At 35.1% G+C, this 14,794-nt stretch overlaps 1 protein-coding gene across 1 annotated transcript in view; it reads left to right on the top strand.

Moving 5' to 3' along the window:
* Window positions 1-393: 393 nt before the first annotated feature.
* LOC128862732 (cyclin-dependent kinase 5 activator 1) overlaps window positions 394-14,794 on the top strand; it is a 38,062-nt gene continuing 23,661 nt past the window's right edge. Inside the window, exons 1-2 of the mRNA XM_054101421.1 lie at window positions 394-674; window positions 6,718-7,552. Of these exons, the coding sequence (XP_053957396.1) occupies window positions 6,737-7,552 (816 nt within the window). The 5' untranslated portion in view covers window positions 394-674; window positions 6,718-6,736. The remainder of the gene's footprint in view (window positions 675-6,717; window positions 7,553-14,794) is intronic.

Here is a 14,794-nt window from a genome sequence, read left to right on the forward strand (position 1 = left end):
CGTTTTTTCTTAATAGTAAAGTAATATATATAATATGTGAATAAAATAATTTTTTCGATACAAAAAAAATATGTAAATTTTTAAATATGTAAAATTTTTCAGAGCAATTTAGTCATTGCGTAATTTTAAAAGCTTTGGTATAGTCACAATGGAACATAAACAGCATCACTGTTTCAGAAAATAACTGACAGATTGCTAAAGGATGTCAAAATTTTAAAGATGGATACATTTTTATGTGACTAGTTGTTTGGTCACGGATTCCTCAGATTCACAGATTGAAAATTGTAATATTGTAAAACCATAAACATGACATGCTACTGAGCATGCCCTAAGCTCATTACTAGATATATATGAGTGTATGTATACATGGATATTAGTTTGTATTAACCCCCGTTACGCGACTGCGCTTTAAAGAAATCAATTTCGGAGAAAATAAAAATATTTCAAAAATATAGATGGTGCCACTACATAGTCTTTTTTAACTAAAAATCAATACAATGTACTAACTATTACAAAAAATCCTTAAAATATAATAGTAAATGAAAAAGTATGCGGTATGCGAAATGTTATTTAAGTTATGTGCAGTGTATGTTTTCCTGAAGCAAATATTATATACGCAGTGTAAAAAAATTTAACTTCAAGTTACATATTCATCAATAACTAACATTGAGAAGGTAACAAAGTAGCAAACGATAGAATCATATTGCATTTGTTAGTTTAATAAAACAAATTTTCCCAAAATATCTGCTCCGTAAACGTTTAATATAATTTAGGGTGGAGGGTTGCTATTCAGTATTTGAATCAAAAATTGAGTTTTTCTGTAATAAAATACAAACACTGTGTAAAAAATACACGTGTATATGTAAATATAGTCGGATACAAGATAATGCAAATACATTTATCGCAAGTAGTGGATCGATCGATTTGTGGTTTCAATTTTGACCGTATTAGTTTTAAGGAAGCCAGGGTTTCTCAATACCTTAACATTCCCAAGTGGTACTCTTTAAACTTCTTCGGAACCAGAAGTTTAATGCTATTACTAAAATTTGTGTTCAAAGGCATTATGAGTGATAATGTTTTGATTATTAATTTTCATAATGACAAATACATGCAAACATTAAAATAAATAATTCAAGATGATACAGCCTCAAACGTTTTGATGATGGCTGAGATTATTTTCCAATTTGTCTGCCTTTATAGTGTCCTACAGTTTTATGTCACTGCAGAATATAGTTTTTTATTAAGGATATAGATACGCAAGATTTTTAAGTGCCAGCGCGCTTAAAATATTTCACAAAAATCTAAGATATAATGCTGTGATTGTTGTTTTGAATTACTTCTTTTTAATTGGCGTTATAATCGCCTTAGAGATTTTTACCGAATCCAATACCACGAGCCGGCCAAATGCTCCTTTCTTCTGCTGACGCCAATTTTGTGACGCCAAGTAATATTTTTTTTTTTAACAGTTCGACAAAGTTTTGTTCTAGTACATATTTTTTTGAGGATAGATTTTTTGAAATTCCTTTATTGCTATCATATACTTAGAATTAGTTTACCATACGTTTTTTAAAGGTATCATTTAACACAGCACTTATCGCCTAAATTTGTCAAATATTTCCATACATTTAATTGCATATTTATTATAAGTATTTTAAACCCATACCTATTGGGTATTTAAATACCTGTAAAACCATGTTTATAATGTACTGATTTTCTCAAGTATTCTTAGTTTATAACAGAAAACAAATTGTAGACTACTTCGTTCCCTAGACCACTTGAACAAATATGTTTGAATACACTGTTCTCGTAAAAGATACCTGTAGTTCGAAAAGTTCGATGATCACTCAAAGTTTTTTATCTTCAAGCTATTTTTAGACATCTAAATCTGGTCTCTTGATTGGACTCAAAATACAATATTCGAACTTTGATTGGTCACAGATTATATTTTAGTGAATATCAAATGTATTAAAAAATTATTGATACTGCCTTTGACCATACCTACGTACATATCTTTATTTGTATCCTCGCCTTTATTCTCATCCTTTCATTAATCTTAATCTAAATTTTATTCTTAAACCTCTGCGTAACACATTTCATTAGTTCAGTATCAATAATAAATGAAGCATAATATTAGTATTATAATTTTTGGATTGATTTTTCGCTTAGTATTAAACTACTTGATTAACCTTCTTCCCTTCACCATCAAAATTCCTTTTGAATGACCTCTTAAAAATGCAGTTTAACCGTAAAAGGCACGTATTAACATGTTTGCCTATTTATATACATAAGTATGTATAATATAATGTATGAATGAAGCTTGTTACAAGTACAACCCCAAATTACTTAATCTCACTAAACACGAACTGGTATTTGTACGTGGTATGCAAAATATGAAATATCTTCCAATAAGTCATTGCAGCATTCAGATAAATTCAAAGAGATGTGCGATTTTTGGCATATTATTGAGAGTATCCTTCGGTTATAAAACATATCTGATACAAGATGTTATTTTCGATTAACTTTGGGTGCCAAATTGGCGCATATAGTGCGGTTTAAAGCTTGTTAACATCTTTTGCGGCCTCCAAGAAAAACATGTGGAGTATATGTGTTGCTTATGGGACTGGGGTACACGTTTTACCGGTACTCAATATGCGAATCATTGATATAAAAACATAAATAAAAGTGAACAGAAAAATTCCAACAAAATTCATGATCACCGGAAATAGTAAAGAATGAAGTAATGCGAAATCAAATTAAAGAACGGTAATTGTTATTATATTGCGATTATTTTTAACTGTCATTATTAATATTTCCTTTAGGTGTTGTAAATGGCTTAGATATTCGAAAATTAGTAAAAATGAAACACTTGGACACATTTTGGTAGGTGAATAAATAAAGGAATCAGTGTCCCAACGCTTTCAGCAGAATAAGTGTATGCCATTTATTTATAAACTATTTGAGTTCCCAAAGGTATGTCACAATATCATAATCAAAACAATTATATTTCAGGTCAAAGGAAAACAGTCGCCAGACGCAATTCTATCAGAAAAATGTATTCCAAAAGAATTTTTGAATATGACGACGAAAAACAGCATGATATTTAGCACTTATTCGGATTATGGTGACAGTGAGCTAACATATTGTCCAAAAGAGTTCTGTTCGTGAAATAATCCAAAAGTATAATCCATTATACTTTTCATATCTTTTCTGAATAAAATTAAAATTAGTTAAATTTGAACTCAAATCTTAAAAATACTTTTTTTTCAGTAAATTTTTCAGAAAAGTTTATTTTTCCAAAAATATGTTTTAATTTGAATATGTTTAATTTTTCGAATATATTTGATATTTAAGAGAAAAAAATGCAAATTAAAATCAAATAAAAACAATTTTTAATATACCACGTTCTCTAAAATATTCTAAAAAGTAGAAAATAATTTTTAGTGGACCCATAGAACTGGTCTTGATATGTTTTGATATTAAAATTTTAAGAATAGATATTATAAACAGTTTATGGAATTTAAAATGAAAATTGTGTAACAAGCTGCATGTAAAATTTTTCCCTGAATTCATACACTACATTAGAGATAACTGTTTTTTTACGGTGATTTTAAGATAATTGGGGTTTTGAAGGGTTACACAAGACAATCATCTTGTATTTACTTATGGGACAATCGAGCAGATTCCGTACATTACCAAAGAAGAAACTGGTCGTTAAGACAGTCGTACTTTTAAGGCAAAAACAACATTAAGAACCATGCTTTGCTATAAAATTATAACTTATTAAACAATTTGAAAAACAAAAATTTAAGGGGAAATATTTAATAGATCAAAATTTTTTATCTAAGGATTTAGAAAAAAAACTAAAGTCGAACTTTGTGCCTTAAGTGCTTTCAGAAATATTTTCAATAATTTGTTGGTTAACCAAAAAGTGTCCTGATTACCAGAAATTGATTGCAAATCTCTTTGATAAATTTCGCTAGCTTGGATATCCCTTGGCATTTTCTGCATTCTCATTTGGGTCTCTTTAGTGAGAACATAAAAGATGCTAGTAAAGAGCATCACTTCTCACCAAGGTATAGATATGTAAGAAAGATACTAAGGACCATGGGACACTTCTATGATAGGCGACTATAAATGGTACTTATTACGTTAGGATATCCTTGAAAAAAAGGAAACAAAAATCAGGAAAAATATTATTTTTTATAATATATTGTAATTATAACTGTGTCTTGTAAGTGAATTATTTTATTATTTGTTCATGTGTAAATAAAAAATTATCAGTGAGTTTCTTTTTTATTTACTATTCATAATCCAGAACCTAAAACCAATTAATTAAATAGCGAAATATAAAAAAATTCTTAAAACGTGTTCTTAAAAAAGAAAACCTATCAGTTTTGTTATATACCATATTAATAAAGTAAACCGAAGAACAAAAAAAATTGTCTCACTCTTCATCCTCTTCATGACGGCTCTTGGCTGCACAGCTCATCATGCATTCGAATGAGTAGTTGTACATTATCAATCAAAACTTGTGAAATTTTAAAGGTAATGAAATTTGCTGTCTTTCTTTTATTATTATAATTTAACGTTTTCAAGGTATTCTCAAAGATATAAAAAAAAAATTTGTTAGACTAAATCGCTCTATTATTAGTTTACATGCTTGCACGCTTAACTTAAGGCTATGCAATCAATGGTTACTTGCCAACAACTGTCTGTTACTGAGTCAGACTGGCTGCGTGGTATACAATACACCACTTCATTCAATATTTTAGTCACCTTCTATGGATCTTCCCAGGAGGCTTGCAGTCCTAGAGAAGTCCCTTTCTGACACTTAGGATTATAAAGAAGTACCTAATTACCTTCGCTGAATCCTTCAGAGTTCACAGCATGGCCAAATCGATCCTTCATTTTATTACTCTTTAGCTGGGTATGTTGTCTCTCATGATGATGTAATTCATCCATGTCACGTTGCAGTGTTTCCCAATGACTACTTACGTCCATTCCAATGCTAAACCACCCTGAAGCCTTAAATTGCTTCTAAAGATGGTATTTATAGGCGAATCCACGTTTTATTGCTCAAACCTTCCACGACTTTTCCCTTTGGAAATTTCGCTGCCATATACTGCGCGCAATTTCGAACCCATTCGGGAACTGATTTTCTGCAATTTACCCAGTAAAATCTATGCTTAATCTTCTCCAGGGTTTTAGTGATACCCAGATGACCACTTAGCCCATTATGGAATTTCCCTAAAACGGGTGTAATTTTGGATTTAGGAACTATAATCAGATTGCAAGAACGATTTCTGTCTTCCCTTTCCCATACTCGATGCTGAACTCCATCAATTATTCTAAGGCTATTCTACGGCACCCAATACGCCTTAGTAGCAGGACTTTCCTACGCCATTTCAGTTTTGGATGATCTCACTCCAATTTCTTTTGCTTCCACGATTCCAGGTCAGGATCATTCAACTGACTTCTTCTTATTGCACTTGGTTCCCACTCATCATCAGGTTACAACTGCATTAATGTGATATCAACTATCCACTAGGATCTATCGACCTTGGGAAAACCTCTACATTCGATATCACCAAGTCAACAAGGTGATGAATCAGCCTTATCGTGTTGCTTCCCTTTACGATACTCAAGATTGATTCTCTCTTGCGTTTTTTGCTTCCTTCCACTTGAGCTCGTTTCAGTTGGCTACGTGGTATTCTACAACTACGTGCAATATGTCCAGTCTTACCGCAGTTGTAACACCTTAATATCTTGCTTCTGGGTCGTGCAAATTGAGAAAAGGACCCCCGTATTATTCTCGATTGTGATCTGACACGCTATTCACACACCACTATCAATGAGTGTTTCTGTAAAGTTACTCGTATTCACGAAATCCGCCTCACTCCCCAAACATTCTGTTCGTATTGATATGTCTACTTTAGCTTCAGGGTCTTCTAACGGGCGGTGCTTCGTTAAGAAAATATTCAGCTACTAAATCTGCTACATTCCATAGGTCAGCCTTTATTAGCAATTGTAACAGTCACCCAAATGGCGTGCGCTTACTCTCTTTATTGGGTATTTATTCGAGCTCCTTCTCCTATTCGTGGCGTGTATCTTGATATTGTTTCACAAATGGTTTTTTATGGACAGGTTTTTCATGGCAGAAATACACTACGAAGTTTGTCATTGACTGCCGAGGGGCGGCCGCTGTTAGAAAAAAACTATTTCATTCATTAAACATTTAATTTTTCGAATGGTAGTCACGCACCAACCCATTTCCCATTCACTTTCTTTGAACAGAATTACATTATTCGCAAAAACAATTTTTTTGACGACTCTGAAAAATAATTTGACACGAAAACAAAAGGAAAATATTTGACCATAATCAAGTGAGAGCGAGTGTATTTAAGAGGTACGAGGTCGCGGGAGTGGTTTAATGGGGCTGCACTATGGAGACGCAAACTCCCACGTATAATTCTAGAATAATTTGCTGAAAGCAACCGACGAGTCGAAATGAAATTATAGTTTTTTTCATGCGACTAAATTAAATATCCTTCTATTGTGATTTGGATTTAATTTTTGTTCATTAAAAAATACTTTTTTCGTCTTATTATTAATTTTTTAGCGGATTTTATACAAACGCATCAGCATAAACAATATTTTTGTATATTGTATAATTAGTTTTTCAATTTTTATAAACATATCTTTTCAATTACTTTTCAGATATCTACTAATCACCAGAATGGGGACAGTATTAAGTTTTAACCCAAGAGAACGGCATCCATTTTATTCATCCCAAACTAGCATTCAATACAACCAACAGTCTGACATTCGAAATGAATATATTCTTGAAGGTCCTTGCTTAATGGACTCACATTTGAATAACTTCTGTTATGAACAATTGAATAACGCAAAGAACCAAGAAACGAAACAAAACATTCGTGTTCCCCTTGCCAAAAATGGCATGATTGCGCAAAATGGAAGAATGAATCTGGGCAAACAAAGCCATGTGACCAGTTATAGTTTTAATAAATTAAAAGATACAAAGGATGCAATTAATAACGATCTAGATTCACATAATGAAAATTCTACACTTTGTACGGAAAAAAATACCATAGAGAAAAGTATGAAAAAGCATTCATTATTTATTAGTGCATTGTCTTGGAAAAAACTTGCTGTGTCGCATAATAAAAAGAAGATTGAAAACAAAAACAAATGTGCTAATATACCTTCAGGCTGTTTCAAAACTCATTCATTAGACCAAACAAATGCATCTTATACCGATAAAAATAAAAATGTTCATTTACATTTTAACCATATTAACGACAGCCAACATATAACTTTAAATCAAGACGGCTCCCAGCCCTGTAACACTCTATTTTCCACTTCTAAAACTAAAAAACAAATCACATCGCAGGATCTCGTTAGAATAAATACCACAAATTTCAACAAACATAACAAATTGGTTCAAAAAGAACCTCTGGCTTTATCGTTACCGCCGCAATCGCAGGCACTTCAAAACAAACTTAGTCATATTCCAAGGAAAACCGTAATTCAGGTAAGCTATAAATATTTATTACATAATAAATTATCATACATATTGTATATTATAATCATGTGCGCATAGTCATATTCATTTTAAAGTTACAGTCGAGTTCAGAGTAAAAGTCTACTCTAAACTGAATATTACCAAAAGCTGATACTAAACCAGTTAGCAAATTTTTAAAATGAAATACAATTTTGAGTTTCCTGTATCTTCGAGACCTTTGTATGTATATTAGAGGTTTTTTTATTGCCAACATATTTTAATGACAAAAAAATGTGTCGCTTTGGAAATATTTAATTTAGGAATAAAGAAAGCTACATGCTAAATTGCGATACCCTTCATACATGTGTACATATATAGATACTATTTGATATCGGTGTTTTCGCTTCATTTTTTTTTTGTCTTGTGATTATGTGATTTGATGTTGCCCAAGACAAAATCAAAGAATATGTGAAAATGAGATACTTTGGTGGTTTGTTAGTTGGCAGTTAGGCAAATTTGTTTTGATGTGAACGACCTTTTTGACTTACCCCTCTTTCACACCAGCTGGTTTATATTTATTTACAGTAATCTCTTTATTATTATTGTTATGATTTGTATTATTATTATTAGTATTTGTCCTTCTTATAAAGTTTTATTTCCCCATCAGGTGTCTGTCCCGCTTATGCATCAGTGCTGGGTTTGGCGGTTTCATCTTCCTCCTTACAGAACCTGCAAGTTCATTGGAGTATATTTTCCCCTTCCCAAGATGATAATTCCACCTTCAATGCCCTGTTAGAGTCCCTGTGATGGTTCTAAAATTATTCTGAAATAAGTGATTGCGGGAAATTAGGCAAATATGTGCTTCATGAGTAAAAGAGGAGAAGTTACCCTTTCCTATGCCACAAAATAGCTTTGAACCTATAAAATGCCATTCCGTTTCCAGTAATTCCTGTTCAGCCTGGAACTCTTAGGGTATGTACCAGTTTGTTATGACCTGAGACATTTTGTTTGTCAAGACATTCCAGCACCAGCTACGCCTCTTTTGTAATAGTTGAACCTATAAAATACCATTCCGTTTCCAGCAATTCCTGTTTACCCTGGAACTCATAGGGTATGTACCAGTTTGTTTTGACCTGAGACATTTTGTTTGTCAAGACATCCCAGCGCCAGCTATGCTTCTTTTGTTATAGTTGTGTTCAGGTTTAAAATGAGCGCATTTCTTCTATTGTGTAAATTGCGTTTATTTTTTCAGCCCCACCTTAACACCCACCTTGCATTTGGTTTTAGGTACTAAAAGCAACCATATCACCTCGGACACCAGTATGTTCTTGCACTCTATTTCATTTACTGCTTCTTTAGTTAAGCCTTCCGCAACATCTATGCATGTTTTTACAATCGAAGTTACTTCAACCACAGCTTCTCTATTGCCGTTGGGATGAGAATCGTACCGAATCTGTAGGATATTTTACAGTTGCTCTCCTTAAATTCTTTCCAGCGTCTTGGTGTCTGCGCTACTCAGACCAGTAATTTTTCTGGCCTACCCTGTACTCGTGCTTGGTTTTGGGATAGTGCTTTTGGATGTTGAAGCATCCTTGATCCTTGGAGCCTAATTGCCTTACGTTTTCCTTCCGTGAGTCTACCGCTTTATTGGCCGTAGGTTCCGTCGGCACCGATTCAAATTTATCAAGTACTTCGTTATCTTCGCCCTCCCTCAGTCTTGTTGTTCTCCGTTTAGCAGTTAGTACGATCCTGGAATACATCTCCACTAGATAGGCCAGTTGAGATGTGGTTTGCGAACCCGTCCGCTTTATTTTCTATATTTCAGGTCTGCTGTGCCATAGCTTCCAGCATCACAGTTACTCACTGTGGAGGGCAGATATCAGTGACGTGCAACGATAAAATACAATCTGCTATCCCCGACTGCAAACGAGTCCGATGAACTTATGCTATCCCAGATTTGGGGGCAGGATGACTAGTGGTCGTCCCACACTGTCATATACCCATATTAGTATGCCATCTCTGGGTTGACTTCCCCAACTTGCGTGGTTCTGATGGTATGCTAAACAAAACGGTAGTGCAACCCAGCCCTTCAAGGATGCAAGCCAGCCCAACCAACAACTCAATGTTTAAGTCCCAAGTAAAGGCTAATTACTAATTAAAATTAAAAATATTGTAGTTAATTGAAATTCCCAATTAACTAAGCAAAGAATGGCGTGTGAAGACCCCTAATGTGATTGCAAACAGATATTGTTGTTGTTGTGTGTGTATAAATGTCTGAGAATTATATTTTTGCATGCATATGTACTTACTGCTTGGAAATGAACTACGATATCGATTGGATGTGAGTACTAGAGGAATTTGAATTAACTGCCACAAGAAGGTATTCGCGATCTGCATTCTTATGAGCGAAAAATTCTTCAGCATGTCGTAAACCGTAGAAAAGAGGAATTCAGCTGGTCCTCCTAGTAACATGCTCCCAACCTTGCGCCTAAAATGTAACTGGTTACAATTTTGATTTACAATTCTGGCAAGGATAAGAAGATTGAGCTCGCAGCGCGATATCATTGTTCATTTATGACCAAACTTCTGACCCTTTTTTGTAAAACTGTGAGAAACAATGCCTTTGTAATGCCGCTCGAAGGCTATTTATCCCGAAATGAAACTTTCCTCGAAACAAACAAGAGGTATTCTCAGACAAAATCTTCATAAAAAGAAACCTTTTTAGAAACTAATTATAGCGCCTTAGAAAAAGGTTTGATTGTTCCTACATTGAAACATTTGAGTGACTATGCTTCTTAAACTGAGAGGCACTAACGTAATTAGCATGTAGCACCGTTTCAATACCAAAATCCTCCATTGTTTTGGTGGTTGAGTTTCCAAGAGAGTGATTTCCTATAGCCACTTCGTTATGAGAAGAGAAGAAGAGACCTGAATTCCTAGCCTGAATAAAATAAATAAATACGTATCAAAAAGTAAGAAAAAGGAATGTTTCAGTGCAGATTGGATCAAAACACTTCACATATAAATTAACACAACATATCTATAATTGCAGCTAGAGTTAAAGGTGGAGTTCCAAATTGTAGCTAGAGTACTTGTCCAGAGCTCCTTGATTGACGCGAAGTCCACAGTTCCAGAAAAAGCGGAGAAATTACTCCGAGGGTACTCTAACTTGCTCATCCACCCAGTAGTTTCCCTGACCAGTACCCAAATGAAAGGGAAACCAGGCACTCTCCAACAAATTTCAAGCGCGTCATCAGCGAACATGGGGCATTCCTAATTGTTGTTACACAGGTGAACAGTCAATCAGCTTTTACTTTGTTAGGTTGAACTGAACCTGGTAGGAAGGTCCTCGTCGAATACGCCATCAAACTTCCCATCAAGCCATTCGAGAACATTTTCCCCGAACCCCGTCTCCGAATGGACCGCTAGAATCGAATGATTGTGTACAGTGATTAATTACTACGGGGATAAACTTAACAATTCTGAAGCTAGTTGAATGACCATAAGGACAACCTTGTAGCCTGATCCCCTCAGTCTAATTGCGACAGATGCAGCGGAGTATGGCCTGCGATATACACGAATACCACATTTATCAATGCGTTGAGCGCTAAAGTAAAAGAGCTTTAAAGCGTCTCACTGACATTTGAGCTAACTTCAGCATACCAGCAGACAAGGCATGCATTCGACAGAATTTTCTTTTTTATAGTATGATGTATTCAAAGTATAACTCCAATCGAGACAATAATCGCCCTCCTAAACCTCTACCCATATGTTGGGGCTTCCCCATATATTTCTATCAAAGATTAGATCTTGGTGTTTTAACCTGTCAGAAAGCCTTTCCTTGTTAATAGCAAGAGTTTCGCCCAATCCAAAAAACTTTCCTTTAATAATAAATAAGTAAGTGCCACGTAGGCAATTATTCTGCAGGCCTTTCTCTCCATCTCTTCTAAAGTCGTTAACAAAGACAACTTAGAGCAATGGTGAGAGAACACCGCCTTACGGAATGCCAATACTCACCTTCTACCGGAGAAAAACGCCGCCCCCTCAACCACGGCCGTCCTGCAGTTTGTAGATAAACTTGGTCCTTACCCCCAGTTTACTCAAAAAATGTATGATTGTAATTTTTTTTATTTTGGTAAACTAGTTTTGAAGGTATGTTCACGGTTTTGCAATATACTCGTAGCATGTTTAGTTTGTTTATGAGAGGCATAAATAAGTCATGTGTGCGTGTTCGGCGATTTTTGGGAAGATATGAATGACGAGTCACGCTCTGGACACCCTAGCACATCAACAACCGATGAAAACTTTGAGAAAGTGAAGAATATTGTTATGTAGAATCGCCGAATCACAATTAGGATGCCGTCATATCGGCATATGGGTTGGCGCATGCTATACAATCTTTTAGAAAATTTTGGGTATGAAGCGTGTGGCAGCGAAGTTCATTTCAGAATTGCTAAATTTTGACCAAAAACAACGTCGCATGAGCATCGCTCGGGAATTGTTGAATGATGTCAACGAATATCCAGATTTGCTTAAAAGGGGCATACCTATGACGAATCATGGGTATATGGTTATGACATCGAAACCAAAGCCCAATCATCCCAATGGAAGAAACCAAGAGAGCCAAGAATCGATAGCAGAAAATCGCCGAACAAGCAAAACACTCGTCTTATTTATACCTCTCTCAAACAAACTAAACATGCTACGAGTATATGCTAAAACCGTGAACATATCTTCGAGACGAGTGTACCAACATAAAAAATAATAAATAATAATCGAAAGTCGCATGTATACAGCCCGCGAAATTTGAAAATTCTCCTTATTTGTTGAACACACCTCGTAAAATTCCTCGAGATCAATAATAACGTGTAGTTAATTAACATACAAACTAATGATATTTGTCTTCAAATTTGCTATTAGTTTAAAGTATTTGTTTATTGGATTCACATTAATAATAGAACCTGCAAAATTTGTATCACTAATAATTATCGATTATAAAATACATCAAATGACTCAGACTTTTTTGCCCATCTTGCAGCCTTACGTATGATTTCAACATCAATGCTGAACGCCGCTGAAGTAGCTGCATGGCGTGTGCTGTGCGCTGTAAACTGATTTATATCCAAGTCACTCTCCTGCTTGAATTGTTTTACCCATCTATTAATTGTTTGCGGCGATGCTTCCCGATGAAGCTTTTTAAAAGTGTAAAGAGATTGTTTCCGATTTGACTTCTCAAACCCTTTGTCCTGCCATTCTCAGTAAATTATCAAATTAGGTTGCATGCCACCTACATTCGTTGTTTTGATTTTGTCCGGAATATTGATTACTGTTAGGCTAGCATTAAAAAATATATTTGAAATTTTTTTTTTGGAGAAGGCGTGGACCCTTTTTGCTGTCACTACGGCCAAGAGGTTAGCAAGCTTCTTTGAAAGACCATCCAGGCTTAATTCACTGTTCGGTGCCAGGCCTTTCACAAATTCTAAAACAATACTTGGGTCCCATGTTTGCTTGTATTTTGGACGTTATGGTTTTGGTACTAACACCGCTTTGCAGAACCTTTTAATTGTTGGATCTCTCCCAGTATCCGACATTGACAATAATGGCATAGCAGATCTGTATGTATTTAGAGTGTTTTTATCTGCCGTTAATGCTGATAAAAATTCCAACACTGTCGACACCGTCGGTTCAAAAGGGGAAAGGTTCTTTGTGCCGACAAAATTTATGCCAGGAAATAATTGGATTATTATATTGCTCCAGACAACGATGCTAAGATGTATTGTAAAGATAGTTTTGGTGCTTGTTTCTTGATGCACGATTCCCAGATAATTTACCTGCAACTGAGGCTAGCGTCTTCCATTCTGGCTGAAATTCCCTGAAAGCAGCACGTAGAAGATGAAATTTTTTGGAAAGCCGTTTCTTTCATTCCGTTTCTTCAGACTTTATGCGCGATTCTTTATGAGTTTTAATGCTTTCCGATGATTTAATATATGTGGCCTGAACCCACAATTTTCTTTCTTGGCACCATTGGCAGATTTTTTTACTAAGAGCAGTTTCGTATATTCTATACTGCTCATTTTATTTATATAGCCAATCGCTGTGGAATTGTCTAGTTTGAGTGAAATATCAGCATACCTTCTGTCAGCTCCAAAACATTTTAGTCGCTTTTAATTCAAGTAGGTGAATGTGGTTTTGCTTCTCCTTATCGCTCCGCCAACCATATGATAATTTTTCGTCGCATGTATTCTTCAAACCAGTAAGGGAAGCATCGGTGAAAATTTGTAAGATAAATTTCCCTTCTCTGATGGAGTTATTTACTACACGGATGTTGTTAATCCACCACTCAAGATTTGTATGCAGATGAGAATCAGTATGAACCTTCTTCCCGTGGTTTTCTTTAGAGCTAAAAACTTGTGCATTCTAGTTATTTTGTATAAAGTAATCCATATTAAACAGCAGGGCAGGCTGCCTATACCTAAACCTATAAATTGAGCTAGAGACGTAATTCTCACCGACACACAGCCATTCACTTCAAGTTCTTGTAGACCGGAGATAGTTCTAATTGAGATTTTTGCCAGTTAAAACCTAATTCTTGCGAAGGTGATGTGATCTTCACGATGTTGTTTCGACAGACTGATGCTCCCTACCAGTAATATTATATGTGATAAACGGTTCACTAGACAGGGCAACTTCAGTAAACTAGTAAACTAAACTAAATAGCATATGTCGTCATTGCTGCCATAGCCGAATTTCCGTGCATGAAACAGCAAAATGAAGGAAAAAGTTTTTTCTAATATCGGTCGCCCCTCGGCAAGCAATAGTAAGCCGCCGAATGTATTTCTGTCGTGAAAAAGCTTCTCATAAAAAACCATTTGCCGTTCGGAGTCAGCTTATAATTTTTTATTTATTTTTAATATATTTTGCCAAGGTATACGCCTCAGAAGATGTTTAATTTCCTTAAACCGAGGTTCTTTGGGTACCTGGTTTTGAGTGAGTTATACAAAATTTCAATTGCGCTGCCATTATGCGTACCTTAACTAACGACAGTAATTGCTGCGTTTCCTGCTGTCCCGACGATACATTTTTTTACTCTGAGATACTTTACCCTCTGCCTGTACTTCCTGATAGGGGATTCCGAGTTTAAATATTGTCGCTGCTTATAGGCTGACTCTGCTTTCGGAGTTACAGTTGTTGTATTGCTTGACGATGTTTTTAGCATGTCTTTTCCAACGATAAGGCTGTTTTAATTCGTTCAGTGAATGATTCACCAAACAG

The sequence above is a fragment of the Anastrepha ludens genome, chromosome 5 (assembly GCF_028408465.1).
Source record: "Anastrepha ludens isolate Willacy chromosome 5, idAnaLude1.1, whole genome shotgun sequence".
NCBI classification, from domain to species: domain Eukaryota; kingdom Metazoa; phylum Arthropoda; class Insecta; order Diptera; family Tephritidae; genus Anastrepha; species Anastrepha ludens.